General features: G+C 44.0%; 1 protein-coding gene across 1 annotated transcript in view; it reads left to right on the top strand.

Moving 5' to 3' along the window:
* LOC126293207 (C3 and PZP-like alpha-2-macroglobulin domain-containing protein 8) overlaps positions 1–19,655 on the top strand; it is a 732,149-nt gene that overhangs the window by 639,505 nt on the left and 72,989 nt on the right. The window contains exons 16-18 of the mRNA XM_049986331.1: positions 2,995–3,208; positions 11,629–11,811; positions 15,536–15,727. Coding sequence (XP_049842288.1) covers positions 2,995–3,208; positions 11,629–11,811; positions 15,536–15,727 — 589 coding nt within the window. The remainder of the gene's footprint in view (positions 1–2,994; positions 3,209–11,628; positions 11,812–15,535; positions 15,728–19,655) is intronic.

The following is a 19,655-nucleotide window of genomic DNA, read 5'->3' on the forward strand; positions in this document are numbered from 1 at the left end:
CCCCTGTATCGGTTCAAAATTCCATATGCCATGCAGTCACAATCCAAATTCAGGCACATTCATGAAACTATGCATATGCAGACTTTGCTATTATTATTCTGTTTCCTCATTTTAATCCTGCCAGCAGTGATTATATCATCAACGGCCTCAGTTTCTGTGTTGATGCAGTAACTGGATTTATTACAATACAGTGACATCCAGACAACAATACACACACTGTCGCCATCAATGATTTCCTAGTTTCGTTATGTTGTACAAGAGTGTCAACGAGAAAACGTTCTGCAATGGCTTTGAAACTGTGTGCAAAGTGCTCTTAATCTGAAATACTGAATGTGTGTACTCTGGATTTGCCTCAAGACATACACACACCGCCTCTAACTGTAGTAGTTGCCTTGCTGTGTTGAATCGTTCACGTAAGATTATACCTCTTAATGACTAGGTTATGTCAGTACTTTAAATTTTTTTGTTCGGTCACCTTTTGTATGAAACACTGAAAACACAATTTTTGTTGTCCTTGTAAGCCGTCAGATAGGCAACATGCAACTGTATCCTGGTTCTGTGCCCTGGGATAGTGACTTGGTCATATAAGTATGGAGATACATCTGTGTAATGCACGTAATAGTAAACCTGCATTATTAGTGCAACTTACTGTTAATAGGGAGCATACTTTGTCTCCAATCTCTAACATGAGAATGCGATCTGAGTACGCTCTTCAGCCTTCCGACACGGAATGTAATGTCATATGGAACCATAGCCCTCCAGTGCATTGGCACTTGGCAGTGAGACTGACTCATAGAAGTCAACAAGAAGGTTTCCAGTGCTCTGCTGTAGTTTTCCCAGTAAAAACTAAACTCTGCCTGAACAGCCCATGAAACTCCAATGGTACCGACCGGCCGCCGTGTCATCCTCAGCCCACAAGCATCACTGGATGTGGATATGGAGGGGCATGTGGTTGGCACACCACTCTCCTGGCTGTATGTCAGTTTACAAGATCGGAGCCGCTGCTTCTCAAACAAGTAGCTCCTCAGATTGCCTTACAAGGGCTGAGTGCACCCCGCTTGCCAGCAGCGTTCGGTGGACCGGATGCTCACCCATCCAAGTGCTAGCCCAGCCCAACAGCGCTTTAGTTCGGTGATCTCGCGGAGACCCGGTGTTATCACTGCTGCAGGACCATTGGCACTTCTTCCACAGTGTGAGGATCAGTTGAGTACACCTGACCAATTTTCCCAACAGGTGAAAATCGCAAGGAAAGTGGTCCATTGATCAAGTTGTCTAGGAGACTGCTCTGCCTCTGCTGATTGTCCGCCCCTCACCTAACATCTCTTAAACTCATTACAAGGTTACCAAGGCAGCGAGTGCTGTTGCTCTGTCTTGCTGAAAGTATCCATACATTCATCTTCTGTGACCTGATTTACAAATGGATCACAGAGTTTCTCCACATACCAGTCAGCATTAATAGTTTGTTGAAAGGACCATGTTATAATGTGGAGACGAGACAGTGTGCACCAAACATCAATCTTGAGACTGTGCAACAGTTATTTGAAGTACTGATCATGATTTTTTTTGTTGCATAATAATGCATGTTCTGTGAATTCAGACACCCCAACCGGCTGAAACATGTCTCATCGGAATAGATGAAAAACTGAGAGTCCAAAAGCCCTGATTCCACCTCAGTCAGCAACCAATGGCTTGACCGAAATCACGGTTTTCAGCAATTTTCTGTGATGGTCAGTTCTATCACTCATCAACTAGGGCCAGCTAGGCATCAGTCTTGTAAATATTTTCCTGTCCAATTTCATTTCGCCCCCATTGTATAAATTTGACTTACAGATCAAGACATAGAGGAATTAATGACATTTCTCTGTCGGTCCATTATGGCCAGAGGACATTGGCTGGTACATACCTTTCAATTCAGTAAACTTTACCTACAGCTGTATACGTCAGGTTATTTTTTTTTTTTTTTTTTTTTTTTTGTTTCGAACGAAACCAGTTTCGGCTATTCATTTTGCCATCTTCAGGCCCCATACGCTTTTTTCAAATCAACATGTTTATCATATAGCACGTGACACGCTTTCGTATGCATCAGTTGCACAACGAATGGGGTTCATGGTATGCAGTTTTATGGCGCTATACGATAAGGTCGTGATCACAATTGAGTCACAATTATGAGTTTACTTCTCGTGAGTTTACTTCAATTCCTGATGTATTTCGAGCCCTTGGGGCTCACCTTCAGGTGGTTTGACAGTCTACATCGATTTTTTTTCAGATTTAGGTTAATTCTTGCCCTTAAAATGGTATACTAGAAAGTGGGCACATTGTGAATATAAGTTTACGAAACTAATACAGGTCGAAAAATTAATTATTGCCTCCAGTGGCGTATATACGGTACTGAAGCACAGTATGTTGATGTACATGTATACACTATTCTTTCTACAGCACATTTTGTAAACAATAGTCAAAACAAGTCAATAATTTCAAATACAAACTTGTTGCATTTGTACAAATACGCAGGTCTTATTATTTCAAGGAATATGTAAAGCTATTAGTTATTGGTTACACAAGACGTTATTTACAAAACAAATACTTGTGAATATGCCAAATGTGCATTATGTTACCAAATGATTTAACTTTTAAATATTTGTTTCTTTAGGGAGAAATAAACTTTTTAAATGACTGAAAAAGGTCTGGCTTCTAAACTCTATTCGTTCAAAATGTTTTCAGAAATTTTCTATTTGTGTAACATTATTTCTAACAGTTGCAGTAGATGAAGTTTTGTTACTATGGCTTTCCTGTGTGGAGTACACTTAGGCTGTTGTGGATGTCACACTGTACTTCTATCAGAGAATGTAAAGGACTTGGACGAGCAGCTGAACTTCAGCAAAAGTGAATCAGGGGTGAACAGAATGTAGTTCAGCTAGATCAGGAGATACTGACTGACGTAGAACAGGAGGTGAGCGCCCCGCAGAGCTGATATTGGCCGGTGATGCGTTACAGCTTACGGCGTGCGGTTGGCGAGTGCGCAGACACCCGGCCTGGTGACTGGGGAGTTCCGGACGCTGTGGCTGAGCTGGGAGCGCGGCCTGTTCTCTCTGGGCCGGGGTTCGCACCTCCACCAGGGCCCGCTGCTCAGCTGGCGCGCGCCCACAGACAGCCTGGCCATCTCGCACATCGGACTGTCCGCACCCTGGGGAACTCCAGCAGAGTTCAGGTCAGTGCCCCGTGTGGGATATTGTATAGCATGTTAAGAAAACGTCTGCCATAACCTCAGTCTCCAAGCATTTAACAAGAAAAATTTCGTCGGATATAAAAGTCAATAAAATTATTCTGGGTTTGAGGTCGCATTGTCAACTACAAAATTCCGACGTTTCGGCGACTATTGCAACATGCCTTCCTCAGGGTGTATTGCTAACTGCTGAATGAGCACTAGTTTCGTTACTTATGTACTATGGGGTAGTGCTGTCATTGGGAGTGAAGGTGACGAGGAAGGGTATTTCATAGTTAACAATACGGCCTCAAACCCAGAAGAATGTTATTGACTGTGACAACGGCCACAGAAGCCTACGTTTACAAATTTAAAAGTGTTCACAGTTTAGAAACCCAAAACTCAAGTAAAGCCTCAGTAATCATAAAGGGAAGCAACGCTGACATATACATTAATACTAAATACCATTTAGCAACAATAATTACATGTTCGTAGTGGTGTACAGCAGGGATGTGTGTCAGCTCCTACTCTATTCGGGATCTTCTTTTCTCATCTGCTGAGATTTGCGTTTGAATACTAGGTTTGATGTAAATCTTTACAACATTGCCCACCTGATGGCCAATGTCAAAGTAAATACGGTTGTTATTGGTGACTTTTTATATGCAGACTATACAGCTCTGATAGCAAAAACAAAGAAGATGAGCTGCAGTTTGTAATTAAAAAATTACCACGTGTATGCGAAAAATTTGTTCTTAGCATCAGTCTCTAACAGCCTAAGATCATGATGGCCATCACCAACCTTACACCTTTGAGCACTGACGGCCGTTCTTTCCAAGTAGTATGGCTTTACCTGTGGATAAAGTAAGTTGGTGATTTCCCCAACCCCCACAAAAAAGTTAAAAATATTAAGTGTCATGTAATATTTTATGTAATGTAATATCTTGTATAGACACCCTTTATTAACCTGACACATCATTACGAAGTGTCGCATTCATGATCTAATCTAATCATCATGACCTCATCTAATCTAATCTACTGGCGATCTACCTGTAGCAACTTGCTGCGCACGCTGAGATTACTAACAGAATCGCAAAAGAATTACATATCATGGCTAGGATGAAAAATATACTGTGGAACAATGGACTGCTCACAGTAAAGATTAAATTGCAAGAATACAACGCTTGTATCTTCAGCAACCTGCTCTATAGCTGTGAGACATGGGCAACTCGTGCTAAGCAAGAATCTCGACTGAACAGCTTCTATCTCCCCTGTTTCCAGAGGGTCCTCCATATTTCTCGGAGAGACAGAGTACCCAACACTGAAGTCTTACAGCTCGCAACAATAACCAGCATTCATCCACTTCTGAGCCACCGACGTCTAAGGTGGATGGTACAAGCCGGGCGCATGGATCGTGAACGAATTCCAGAAGAACAGCTGTACAAGGAACTTCAGGAGCGTGTGAGGCCAGCAGGAAGGACGTCCGCGAGAGAGAACTGACCAAGGCCAGTATTAACCCAAGTCGCTGTCCAAGTACTGCTGACAACGGTGTCGAGTGGTGACTGACTTTGCGAAGTGGGGTCAAGCTTGCAGAGGACGAATGCACACAAGAACAAATCAGGAAGGTGACAAGAACTCCCTCGGGTCTCACGTGCCCACACTACAGTAGTGGCTGCCACTCTAGCGTGGGACTTTTCAGCCACGGCAAATTTGGTGAATTCTGAACCCTGTATGCTATACAATCGTCCTTCAAGGATGGACAGATGCTACATATAAAAACTGTGGAGCCTGTTCCGAAACTGGTCACTCGCGACTCTTTACCAACATGTGCAAAGCTCTGTTCATTCAAATTTTTAATGATACCACTGTTAGAGGTAGTGAAGCGGTGGCCTCTGGAGGTACCAGACGTAAGGAAGAATGTAGTCTTACTGGGACCTCTGCATCTACATCTACATGGATACTCTGGGAATCACATTTAAGTGCCTGGCAGAGGGTTCATCGAACCACCTTCACAATCTCTATTATTAAAATCTCGTACAGCCCTGATTTCCCTTATTTTATCGTGCTAATCGTGCCGCCCTGTGTAGGTCGGCGTCAACAAAATATCTTCGAATTCGGAGGAGAGAGCTGGTGACTGGAATTTCGTGAGAAGATTCCGTCGCAACGAAAAACGCCTTTCTTTTAATGATGTTCGCTCCAAATCCTGTATCATTTCTGTGACACTCTCTCCCATATGTCGCGATTACACAAAACGTGCTGCCTTTCTTTGAACTTTTTCTATCTACTCCGTCATTCCTATCTGGTAAGGATCCCACGCCGGCCAGCAGTATTCTAAAAGGGGACGGACAAGCGTAGTGTAGGCAGTCTCCTTAGTAGGTCTGTTACATTTTCTAAGTGTCGTGCCAATAAAACGCAGTCTTTGGTTAGCCTTCCCCACAACATTTCCTATGTGTTCTTTCCAATTTAAGTTGTTCGTAATTGTAATACTTAGGTATTTAGTTGAATTTGCGGCTTTTACCTTAGACTGATTTAACTTATAACCGAAGTTTAACGGGTTCCTTTTAGCACTCATGTGGATTACCTCACACGTTATGTTGGTTAAGGTCAACTGCCACTTTTTTCACCATTCCGATATTTCTTCTAAATGCTTTTGCAGTCTGTTTTGATCTCCTGATGACTTTATTAGTCCATAAACGACAATGTCATCTGCAAGCAACTCCAACTGGTTGTGGAATATTAATTATATTGTTGTAACATTAAACACTCCAACCTGCTATACTGGATGTAACGAGTATAAGTGCAGATACATTTATATGTGGTGCGTTAATATGTTCACACACCATTGAGTTGCTTGATTTTTCTCTGCATCGTACAAACACTTCAGAAACTTTACAATTTGATGTTTTCTGCACAGTCGTACTGCAACACTGAGTGGACTAAACCTATCAGCACAGATTATCTGTTTTAGTCTACGTGGCCAATTTTCACCATCTAACCTCCCCCATGTCGGAAACTAAACATGTCACATGTACTTCTAACTACTAAGCAAGCTAAAATCATACATGGAAATGACATGTATTTCTCTGTGCTTGAGGTTTCTTGTACATATGCAGGGTGTAACTGCCACAAGTGCAGATATTTTTATTTTAGGCTGAGAACAGTGATTTAAACAATATTTGCAGATTAAGAATTATAGTTATTAGGAAAAATCTCCACTTGTGCCAGTTACACCCTGCACATGTGCAAGAAATCTCAAGCAAAGAGAAATGCATGTCATTTCCATGATGCAATAGCTATAATTCTTAGGATGCAAATGAAGTGCATGCTGATGTAATGGTGTTCAATTCACTGTTCTCAGCCACCAGTAAAAATATATACACTTATACGTGTTACATCCTTAATAGGTGCAACAACAAAAAAGTCAAGCAAAGAAAAATGCATGTCATTTTCGTGATGTATTGATGCCGATTCCGTCTCTGTTGTACTTGTTTGTCAACACTGAATTGACTTCAGCACTGGACACAAGACTGAAATAAAACGTGATAATAAAAAAAAAAGCTTTGTAGTGAGTATGATTGGCTATCTGCTTCTCCAACCAGTCACTGAACCCATACACATTTTGAAAGTCACTGTACAAACACACAGTTCAAAGTCGACATAGACTTCGTATGGCAGGTGACCGGACACAGTGTGATGCTGCAATTTCAGAGCAAAGTGTAGGCAGGAATGCGAAGTAGTATAAACAGGCCTATGTTCAATATGTCAGCCAGTGGTGAAAAAATAAATCAGGATCATCAATGGAAAACATACTAGGGAACGAAGAAGGAGTGCTTAATCTTTCTATATACTAGGAGCTTTAGACATGGCATCCTATAAACAGGGAGAGAATAGTACCAGGAATGTTACAACACCCGCCGTTAAACATCAAAATCACAAGGCCCATGAGCGTCACTCCAGCCAAGGTGAACGCCACCAGAAGTAACACCACAATCAGAAAATTAACCAGAATTACCACCAACAAACCAGCAATGGTATAACTCCAAGCAGAAGCAGTTCCCGTCAGCAGATTCACAACCAACACTATCACCATCTCCCACAACAGGTATACTAGAGTCACTAAAATAAACACTGCCACTGACTTCAATACCACACCCATTAATCTACAAAAATTAAGACCACCACCGAGGCCTCTATTAGCTATATGTCGTGAAGACTTCATACATTCCAGCTCTGTGCTGGGCATCATTAGAGCTGAGAAGTTAACACTCTCAAAATATCACAGACCCTACATCCACTAGTAACCAAAGCGGCAACAGGTGTTCAACTCACACTTTCACTGATCTCATTTTCTTTGCGCCATCGAGTCTGCTGATTTGTTTGATGCACCTCTCCTCTCCATGACTTCCTCTCCAACGCCAGACTCTTCATCTTAGAATAGCACTTCCAGCCAATGGTCTCAGTCAGTTATTGGATACAATGTGGCCCCTGTCTTACCCTAAAGTTTGTGCCTTCTAGGATTCCTTCTCATACCATCCATGTTATTCCCTGATCTCTGCTGGCCGTTGTGGCCGTGCGGTTCTAGGCGCTTCAGTCTGGAACTGCGAGACCGCTACAGTCGCAGGTTCGAATCCTGCCTCGGGCCTGGATGTGTGTGATGTCCTTAGGTTAGTTAGATTTAAGTACTAAGTTCTAGGGGACTGATGACCACAGATGTTAAGTCCCATAGTGCTCAGAGCCATTTGCACCATTTTTGAACCCTGATCTAGGACTCCCTCTCTTACCATCCAGGTTATTCCCTGATCTCTTAACGCATCCTATTATCCTGACCCTTCTACATCTTCCTCTCTTCGCTGATTCTCTGGACCCCTAACAAAAAAAAAGGGGTTCAAATAGCTCTGAGCACTATGGGATTTAACATCTGGGCTCATCAGTCCCCTAGAACTTAGAACTACTTAAACCTAACTAACCTAAGGACATCACACACATCCATGCCCGAGGCAGAATTAGAACCTGCGACCGTAGCGGTCGCGCAGTTCCAGACTGTAGTGCCTAGAACCATTCGGTGTCCCCTGCCGGCTTTCTATTCCACCTGGCTTCCAGATTCTTCTATAGCACATCATCTCAGACTCTTAGATTCCCTATACTGTCTCACACTGTGTCATATTACACATTGCTTGGCAAAAAATTTTAGGTTCCAGAATAGAAGGAGGAATCAAAATGAAACTTCATGGAATGAGAGGGTATATGGTGTTATTTCCATGATCACAATTTACATTCAAATTTACAAATAACTTGGCAATATGAGCCCACTTGTTAGCAGTATCATGTTGCACTCCCTCTGGCCAGGATGCATGCAGTGATTTGGTTGGGAGGGTCTCATAAAGCCATTGCATTCTCTCCCGAGGTAAGCTGGCCATAACTGCTCTAACTGGTCCTTAATATCCTGAATGTTGGAAATCGGATGGAGTTTGCATCTGACCTGGTTGTTTCTGGTTATCTTTCTGGGTATGGGAGTACTTCAACATCATGTATATGATTGGTAGATACATGTACCATGGGTGGACGACCATTGTCCTGTTGAAGTGCAGCACCATAACGCTGTCACATGCACAGCTAGCCCATGAAACGATTGTATGGCATTGATTGGCCAGGATTTCCTCTTCGGGATTCAGCCGCCATATTGCAAGTCTTTTTAGTTGGCGCCACTTCAGCGGCTTTCATGTCAATGATGATGAAAATGATGATGGACACACAACACCCAGTCCCCTGCCAGTAATCGAACCTGGGCCCCCTTGCGTGGTAGCCAGTAACAGTACCACTGCGCTATGGAGGCGGATGGGCTAGCCCATGAGGACATTGAATCGTGATGACATACTGTTGTGCCCTAATCTCTATCATCCATGACCTGAAGTCACATCATAACATCACGAGTCTAAAACATTTGAAAGAATAGGACCTCTCCACAGGCTGTCACCATACTAGCCAACAATTTTCGTCCTTCTGTACACAAGTGACATCATTCGTCATCAGTCCCTGCTTCCCAGTCACGACAGACTCCAAACTCACCCACTGTGTTGTGGTGTGAGTGGCAGTCTACGCATGAGATGGTAATTCCTTGTTCTGACTGCTGCTAGTGTCCAAGCAGTGGTGTGGAGTAACACGAAATGTCCCAAGGGGTCCATTGCTTGTTCGTGTATGGCAGGTACAGATGCAGAGGGATAAAATGAGCCTAGTATACAAAGGTGTTCTTGTATTGTGGTGTTCAGACATAGTCACGTGGAACACTGATGACATAAAAGCATAGCTTCAGGCTCCAACATCAAGTCCAACATTAGACCACTATCATATCTGTATGCAGACAATTCTGGATATTTCAAGATTCGATCAGCCAGGCAATGGAGACCCAAAATGGCGCCCCTTTTAGATTGCCCAGAGTACCTTCTCATGTAAGTATATGGCGTCTCCCAGCCCATCAACATCTATCACTGACCACACCACTTATACAGCCTGCTAGAACTTACAGCAACAGTAAACACACAGAACGCTAATGGACTCTAGTGGCCATTCTACCTGTCACAGAGAATTGCAACTCAATAATTCACACAGCCACCCATGATGTGTATGTGTACAAAGTTACATCCAGTGGTGTTTTCTCTGTGCTTCACTTTTTTTTTTGTCAGGCCGTCTATGTTGCACATTGTATGTAATAATGATCCAAACAAATATCCACAAGGTATGCAGGGTGTTACAAAAAGGTACGGCCAAACTTTCAGCAAACATTCCTCATACAAAAAGAAAGAAAATATGTTATGTGGACATGTGTATGGAAACGCTTACTTTCCACGTTAGAGCTCATTTTATTACTTCTCTTCAAATCACATTAATCATGGAATGGAAACACACAGAAACAGAACGTACCAGCGTGACTTTAAACACTTCGTTACGGGAAATGTTCAAAATGTCCTCTGTTAGCGCCGATACATGCATCCACCCTCCGGCGCATGGAATCCTTGATGCGTTGATGCAGCCCTGGAGAATGGCGTATTGTATCACAGCTGTCCACAATACGAGCACGAAGAGTCTCTACATTTGGTACTGAGGTTGCGTAGACAAGAGCTTTCAAATACCCCATAAATGAAAGTCAAGAGGGTTGAGGCCAGGAGAGCGTGGAGGCCATGTAATTGGTCCGCCTCTACCAATCCATCGGTCACGGAATCTGTCGTAGAGAAGCGTACGAACACTTCGACTAAAATGTGCAGGAGCTCCATCGTGCATGAGCCACATATTGTGTCGTACTTGTAAAGGAACATGTTCTAGCAGTACAGGTAGAGTATCCCGTATGAAATCATGATAATGTGCTCCATTGAGCGTAGGTGGAAAAACATGGGGCCCAATCAAGACATCACCAACAATTCCTGCCCAAACGTTCACAGAAAATAAGTGTTGATGACGTGATTGCACAATTGCGTGCGGATTCTCGTCAGCCCACACATGTTGATTGTGAAAATTTACAATTTGGTCGCGTTGGAATGAAGCCTCATCCGTAAAGAGAACATTTGCACTGAAATGAGGATTGACACATTGTCGGATGAACCATTCGCGGAAGTGTACCCGTGGAGGCCAGTCAGCTGCTGATACTGTTTGCACACGCTGTACATGGTACGGAAACAACTGGTTCTCCCGTAGCACTCTCCATACAGTGACGTGGTCAACGCTACCTTGTACAGCAGCAACTTCTCTGACGCTGACATTAGGGTTATCGTCAACTCCACGAAGAATTGCCTCGTCAATTGCAGGTGTCCTCGTCGTTCTAGGTCTTCCCCAGTCGCGTGCTCCCTAAGACGCCGATCAGTTACTTCGAACGTCTTCCTGTCGGGACTCCTTCGTTCTGGAAATCTGTCTCGACACAAACGTATCGCGCCACGGCTATTGCCCCGTGCTAATCCATACATCAAATTGGCATATGCCAGCTCCGCATTTGTAAACATTGAACTGCCTGCAAAACCACGTTCGTGATGAACACTAACCTGTTGATGCTACATACTGATGTGCTTGATGCTAGTACTGTAGAGCAATGAGTCGCATGTCAATACAAGCAACGAATTCAACATTAACTTCCTTCAATTGGGCCAACTGGCGGTGCATCAAGGAAGTACAATACATACTGACGAACTAAAGTGAGCTCTTACATGGAAAGTAAGCGTTTCCGGACACATGTCCACATAACATCTTTTTTTTTTATTTGTGTGTGAGGAATGTTTCCTGAAAGTTTGGCCGTACCTTTTTGTAACACACTGTATAGTGTATAAGACACGTATGTGGCAGTGTGTGCTTGGTGACTGGCCCTCAGTTGTTGTGGTTAATGTAATGCGGTGTCTTTCACAGAGTTGTTCGACACAGTGAGTGTGTATGGTGGTGTGGTGTTTCAGGCTGTGGAACTACAACGAAGAGGCGGGCTTCTCGCAGGTGCTCCACCTGGACGTCCCCCAGCCGGTGGTGCCTGGTTCAGAGCAGGGCTCCCTGTCCGTAGCTGGTGGGCTGGCGCTCCCATCGTCTGCCGCTTCGTGGCTCCACCCGGCTCAGCATGCCACCGACATTGGCGAAGCCAGCAGGTGAAGTATCTGTTACCAACCACACTGCACAGTGACTCGTAGAAGTAGCTGTAACCTCTGGTGTCACAACCATCCATGTGATGGGAAACCCATTGGTTGGAAACATGTACATCATGGCTGCATCCAGCCCAGTGTGCCATCAACGCTGGACAAGCCAGCAGGTGAACCACACTGATGAGCTTGCAGGCCCATCTTTTGAACTCAATACAGCAGCAATTCAGAGTGTCATGGATTCGACAACTCATTGGCATGTTTATGGAGGCACGTCACACAAGATGTCTATGCAATGGTCACACAAAATGTTCTGCTAGTCTCAGGCCAGTGGTTTGTGGAAAAAGAGGTGGCGCATGTCATCATCAGAGATGTGTTCCACCAGGTTCACAGAAGGTGAATTTGGTGGGCAAAACGTCAATGTGAGTTCACTCTCATGCTTCTGAACCCAATGCAGCAGTAGTCTGCCCTTGTGAGATGCCCAGTTATCCTCTTGGAAGATGCCATCACCATCAGGGAAAACATCAATCATGAAGGAATGTAGGTGGTCCACAGTAATCTTTACATAGTTCAACGCTGTCGTAGTGCTCTCCATTACTACCACAACTGCCATGAAAGCTCAGATAAATGTCTCCTATAGTATAGTAAATATAATAATATTAATGTTATATGGCCTAAGGTCTGATGCAAGTCTTACACCTGGACACCATCTGAGTGACCTGTATATCCCTGAGCTAATGGTGTGGTGTCACCGCCAGACACCACACTTGCTGGGTGGTAGCCTTTAAATCGGCCGCGGTCCGGTAGTATACGTCGGACCCGCGTGTCGCCACTATCAATGATTGCAGACCGAGCGCCGCCACACGGCAGATCTAGAAAGACTTCCTAGCACTCGCCCCAGTTGTACAGCCGACTTTGCTACAGATGGTTCACTGACTTCTACGCTCTCATTTGCCGAGACGATAGTTAGCATAGCCTTCATCTACGTTATTTGCTACGACCTAGCAAGGCGCCATTATCAGTTACTATTGATATTGTAAACTATGTACCGTCGAAACCGACGTTCGTCATTAATGGATTAAAGTTAAGTATTCCACCAGCTACGTCCGTTTTTCTAAATTCTAATTCCCTTGTCATGTTTCAGACCTCACGCCAGCCTGCGTGAGCTAAAACGCGTGCCTTTCGGTCTCCTCTAGTAACACGGTGCTGGCTCTCCTGCCAACCACTACAAATGGCACCTGGAGTATTAAGATGGCCACCCGTCCAAGTACAAACTTTGGTGATTGGGAGAGAACCAGTGTTGCTAACGTTGTTGCAAGACCGTTCGTCCCCATTTCCTTATACAACTGCTACTAGCCTATGGCCATCCATCTGGTACATGACAAATGTAATTTGTGCAAACAGGCCATGTGTTTCCAGTTTCATCCTGTTGTCGAGAATGTAAACTCAGGTGAACCTGATATATGTCCAGCCTGTATAATCTCCCTCATCCACAGTGTAGCCTCAGGCACAGCCGCTGCATGCACAGTTTCTACGGTCTCCCCCATCCAGAGTGTAAGTTTAGGAATATCTGCTTTATGCAGATTCTCCGCATGGTGTTTAATCCACTGTGGAACTTCAGGTATACCTGTTGCACACAGATCCTCCACGCTGTCATATACATGACTTGTTTATTTACAAATTGGTAAGAAACCTAAATTTGAATTGTAACTGGATGAGTAGGACTGAAAAATATACTCGTTTGTAATCGTTAAAACTCATCACGGATACATATCCTGTAAACTGACTCATGCCACATCTTATTGGCGAAAAGAGTGGTTGTAATGATCTGTGACGTATGTAACAAACTATGATAATCCTGTGCCAGCTGCAAACGTAACTGACGCTGTTGCTGTGTCAAGACAGGAACATATAGGTGTGTCTGCTATGAAGCACAATGTTCGACAGTGTGCACTGAACAGTATGTGTTTAAAACGCGTGCGTGCACCAGCACTGTGTTGCAACGCCAGATCGGCCGCGCATCACCACTTATCCTGCTTGGCAGAGTGTAACGGCCTCCGACGTCCACGTTCTGTGTTAACGCCTGGACATCCAGCACCTTGTTGCCCATTCTTGGTTGCACCGTCCTTCTACCACCTCCACAGTTGCTCGCAACATTAGGACTCGAAAAGCTGGCAGACTTCACCGTTTGCGTGGTGCTCGATCACAGGTATTGAGCCATAACAATGTAGCCCACGTAAAAATGACTTACGTCAGTGGATGTTTCCTGTAAGTGCTCCTCAAAGAGTGAATTCCCATTCGTCTCTGTTCCGCTTCTATACTGTCCTTAATGCAGGCAGCATTCAATCTCACTATGAGCAGTTCTTGGGATGCATTGGTTCAGTATTGTACCTGCCACTAACGACACCATGCAGTCCATTGTAGTGGTGCTTCCTCAACTCTAGTGTAGAACCTTCTTTTTGGCATAAGAGTCCAGACTGGGGACTTTGAGGAAGGAAATCAAAAGTGTCCGAATATGTCATCATCCAGGAAAATGGCTGCTCAAGACATGCACCACATCACGGACACATGACTGGTGAGGGCTGTAATATAATGTGGGAGACATTCACCTGGGCTTCCATGGGACATGTGATAGTAATCCGAGGAATCATGACAGCTACGGACTATATTATCATTATTGTGAGCCACCTACATCCATCCATGCTTAATGTTTTTCCCGACAGCAACGATATCTTCTACCGGAATAACTGTCCCTGTCACAAGGCCAGGATCATGCTTCAGCATTTGAGGAACATCATCAGGAACTCACGCCGATGCCTTGGCCCCAAAATTCCCCTGACCTGAACCAGGTGGATCACATCTGGAATGGTATCGAGAGGCAGGTCCTCACCGACAGACCAGCGGCTCGTAATTTATGAGTACTGCGTGATCTGGCAGTAGACATCTGGTGCCAAATACTGCTGGAAAACTTGCAAGGATTTTTCGTATCTGTGCCACTGAGAATCGTGTTTTGAAGGTGGGCCAACACGTTATTAAAGCCAGTAGTCATTATAGTTTCTTTTTAGTCTCCCTCCTTTGCAAATAATTCAGATCTTGTTGAAGATGCCTAATACTTTAGTCCACCAAACTCTATCATAGGCTGTCTCCAAGACAACATAAACTGAAGGTAATTCGCAATAACAGCTTGTATTTCTTGTGACTGCTCTGAAACCCAACTGCCTGTTGTCCAGAGTTTAATCTCAAGTGAACCTGCTGTATGCATAGCCTCTACAGTATCCCACATGAAGAGTGTAAGTTCGGGAATACCTACTCTTTGGAGAGGCTCCACATGGTCCGTCACCCAGTATGAAACCTCAGGTATACTTCCCGCACACAGAACCATCCACACTGACCCTCAGCCAGAGAGCAAGTTCCAGCATACCTGCTGTATCCAAAGATTCCACACTACGCCCATTCTGAGTGTAACCACAGATAGTCGTTCTTCCCGCGAACCATACGCGACTGGAACAGAAAAGGGAGGTAGTGACAGTTGCACGTAAAGTGCCCTCCGCCACACACCGTTGGGTGGCTTGCTGAGTATAAATGTAGATATAGATGCAGATAACTGCAGTATACACACCTGCTACATCGTCTTTCATTCAAAGTGGAAGATCAGGTACACCTGCTGTATCAACATCCTCCCAATCACCCCACACCCAGAGTGTAACCTTGGGCATATCTGCCGTGTCCACAGCCTGGTGTCTACGCTCGCATCGTTCAGCCCGCTACCGACGCTGGACCACAGGGGGATGCTAATGGACCAAGAGGCGCCCTCTGGTGACGTCACGGACGTGAGGCGGCGGCTGGCCACGCAGCTGCAGGCACTGCTCGTCTTCCGCAAGCCGGACGGCTCATTCGGGGACCACCCCACAAAGGGCAGCCACAGGTACAGAGCTCTAGCCTACCCGACAACCTCACAGCTGACCCACTTGAAACTTTATGGCCGGATTTCTGACTGGAAATGGAGGAAAAAAGGTCCTGTGAACATGTGTCCAGAAGTGCATCAATACCACAGTAGATGACACTGACGAATGACAGTTCCTGTGAGCACATACTGATCTGTGTGTTCTGTGTGTGTTGTGTAGCGGCAGCAGCAGTTGTCATGCAGGAAACACATAATCGTACTTTGGCTTATACTGTCTTAGCAGGACACTAGCCTGGAGTGTGTACTACATCTCATTATCCTGTAGACCCCAGTCCTCCAAATCTGGTGTACGCACACTCTGCTGTTTCCTACATGTCTTCTGTCTGAAAGGACCCATGAGCACTCAGACGTCCAAAAAGAGCTCGAAATGATGGGGTTGGTTTCTATGAGGGCACTTGTTTTGGTATCGCCATGCTGCATCTTGACCGTTTCCATCTGCTTGGCCATACACAGACACCATCTCGGCCTCGTTCCTGACATGCATACCAGACCATTCTGTGGCTTTCATCACTCTGCTTCAATCACATAGCCCACGAATCGCAAGGAACACATGGCACACAGAGGAACTGTCATTTGGCAGCGTCATCTACCATAGCAACAACGCATTTCCGAACACATGTTCACAGGAGCTTTTTTCCTCCATTTCCAGTCAGAAATCTGTCGCTGCAGTTTGTCGGTTCTATTAATGTTGAACCAGTATAAGGAGGGAAACTCCTAAGATGTCAGTATCTGCTACCTAGCTTCACTACGTACGGGATCATTTCCTAAAAATATTTGAGAAGATAGTGTACTCCAGAATTGTCACCCACCTGTGTAGTAATGGAACACTTAGCCAGTTACAGTTAAGGTTTCAAAAAGGCCGCTCTACTGAGCCAGATATTTATTTATTTACTGAGCACATAATAAAATCCTTAATCGATAGACCTTCTGTGACTTATCGAAGGCATTTGTTTCTGTCAGTCTTATAATACCCTATTAGAGAAGTGGAGTTTCTATGGAAATCGAGATGTATCCCTGAAAGTATGAAATGTAATGACTGGACTTTAAGCCTCTGAGAAATAATTGTTCGGAAGTGGGGCACATCACCACGCTCGCAGGAGGAGCATTTTCAAAAACATAAATAATCAGAATGTTACTGTTAGCTGGTATTAAACTCCTACTTGACCGAAAACGGCTCCATTGGCTGCTATTTCTGGATTTATTTTTAGAGTTAGATGCAGGGTCGCCATTGCGGAGCGGAAAACCTTCGTAATGACGGATCGCGATAATCTCTGTATATAAAAAGCAAAAGATTGACTCACTCATTGACTAATCACCGTGCAGCCCAAACCGCTAAGAACAGAAAACTTGAAATTGGTAGAGCATGTTGACTTTATCTTTTCGAAGTTCCAGCCACAAGGGGATGAAATATAAAATGAAATATTTTTGAAAATGTATCGCTACTAAGGCAATTGTGAAACCAGACCTCTGGTCAGAAATTAAGAAATACGTGTTCCAGTATTTTTGGAAATGGCGGTGAAATAACTCATTAAAAAACTATTCAAAGAGATATAAAACTTTGAACATAGCTGCTAAGGTTCAGTGACGGTGTCAGAATTATATTAGAACAAATAAGCCCTCGGTCACAAATATTAAGTCAAAATTGACCAGGTTTCGACGCTACTACGAGCGTCGTCTTCAGAATTACTGTTCTAAAAAATTAATAAAATTAAAGTTTGTACTGACTGAAAAGAGATGCAGTACTTACACATTTTAAAAAATCTAAGACGGAAAGGCGACATCATGAATAGTTTTAAATAAGGTAGCGAGCCGCTAAGGGCTGCTCGTACTTTAGTGAGCAAGGGTTGCAACGAGGCTGAGGTGCCCACGTTAGAAAGTGTGAGCAAGTAAACATGGTGTTGCTACGAGCCACAGAAACAACTAGGCTACTGTACATTCAAAATTAGACACACGAAATTGTAATGCAGCTGATTCAGGCATAACGTAAGCATTAATAATAACAGGATGAAGTGACATATTTATCTGCTTTAAACAGAGATACATTTTGTAACGTAAAAAAACGTTAGTTATGACATACAAGAAAACAGCAAAGATGTAACAGGAAAACAACATTTCGGTAAATTGCAAGAGGAAATCTGAATCAAAGATCAAGCAATGGCTTTATACAGTCGAAAAAGTTTTTATTTCGCAGCTGCAGCTGTTCGTTGAGAATGAGGCCATCATGACGAGAGAGATGTTTGGAAATCTCCAATTCCTCTAACAGATCTAACCGACGCCCCTTCTTTTCAGTATGCAAAATATGCTTTCACCATCAGATATATAGAACATCTTTTGAGAAAGAACGGCACCAGTCCCCTGAATTCACCCTTTGCCGATCATCTCTTAATTACTGGACACGTGCCTAAAGCCATAGGCGATAACGATATATACTTATATATATTGGACGCCAAAGAAAAGTGGTATGCATATTCCGATACAAAAATATGTAAACAGGCAGGAAGCGGCGGTACAGTCGGCAACGCATGTATAAGACAACAAGTTTAGATCGGTTACTGCTGCTCCAGTGGCAAGTTGTCAAGATTTAAGTGAATTTTAACGTGGTGCTATAGTCACCGCACAAACGATGCGTGAGCCATTCACCGAAACATCATCGATATGGGCTTTGCGGAGCTAAGGCCCACTCGCGTACACTTGATGAGTGCTTTGCACCCCACCTGAAGTCGTCAGCACTGACATTAGACTGTTGATGACCGGAAACATGTCGCCTGGTCCAATGAGTCTCGTTTCGAATTGTATTGAGCGGATGGAAGTGTACAGGTATGGGGACAGTCTCATAAATCCATGGAGCCTGCATCTGAGCAGGGGAGTTTTGAACTGGTGGAGGCTCTGTAAGAGCGTGGAACATGTGCAGTTGGAGTGATATGGGATTCCCTGACACGTCTAGATACGACTCTGACAGGTGAGATGTACATAAGTATCCTGTCTGATTACCTGCATCGATTCTTGCCCATTGTGCATTCCGATAGACATGGGCAGTTCCATTAGGACAATGGGATATCCCACACGTCCAGAGTTGCTACAGAGTGGCTCCAGGAACACTCTTCTGAGTTTAAACACTTCCGGTGGCCACGCAATTCCCGAGACACGAACATTATTATGCATATTTAGGATGTCTTGCAACGTTCTGTTCAGAAGAGGTCTCCATTCCCTCCTATTTTTTTTTTATTTACTCGTCATGTTCCGTAGGACCAAACTCAGTAGCAAATCTCCAAAGTCATGGATCGTGTCAGTACGTGCATTACAACATAAAGGTAATAACGTATAAAAATAAATGTTCATCAACCTCAAAATAGTCAGTCCATAAGTTTAAGTAAACGCTATCAGCAGTACAATAAAAAATTAGCTTAATTTTTCAAGGAACTCGTTGCCAGAATAGAAGGAGTGACCCATGAGGAAGCTCTTCAGTTTCGATCTGAAAGCGCGTGGATTACTGCTAAGATTCTTGAATTCGAGTGGCAGCTTATTGAAAATGGATGCAATAGTATACTGCACACTTTTTTGCACAAGAGTTAATGAAGTCCGATCCAAATGTAGGTATAATTTCTGCCGAGTATTAACCGAGTGAACGTTGCTTACTCTTGGGAATAAACTAATATTGGTAAAACAAAAGACGATAGGGAATATACGTATTGGGAGGCCAATGTCAAAATACCCAGACTCGTGAACAGACGTCGGCAAGAGGTTCGTGAATTCACACCACTTATTGCCAGAACCGCCCGTTTCTGAGCCAAAAATATCCTTCTGGAATGGGAAGAGTTACCCCAAAATATAATACCATACGACAATAGCAAATGAAAATAAGAAAAGTAGACTAATTTTCGTGTCGAAC

The sequence above is a fragment of the Schistocerca gregaria genome, chromosome 10, assembly GCF_023897955.1.
Source record: "Schistocerca gregaria isolate iqSchGreg1 chromosome 10, iqSchGreg1.2, whole genome shotgun sequence".
Lineage (NCBI taxonomy): Eukaryota > Metazoa > Arthropoda > Insecta > Orthoptera > Acrididae > Schistocerca > Schistocerca gregaria.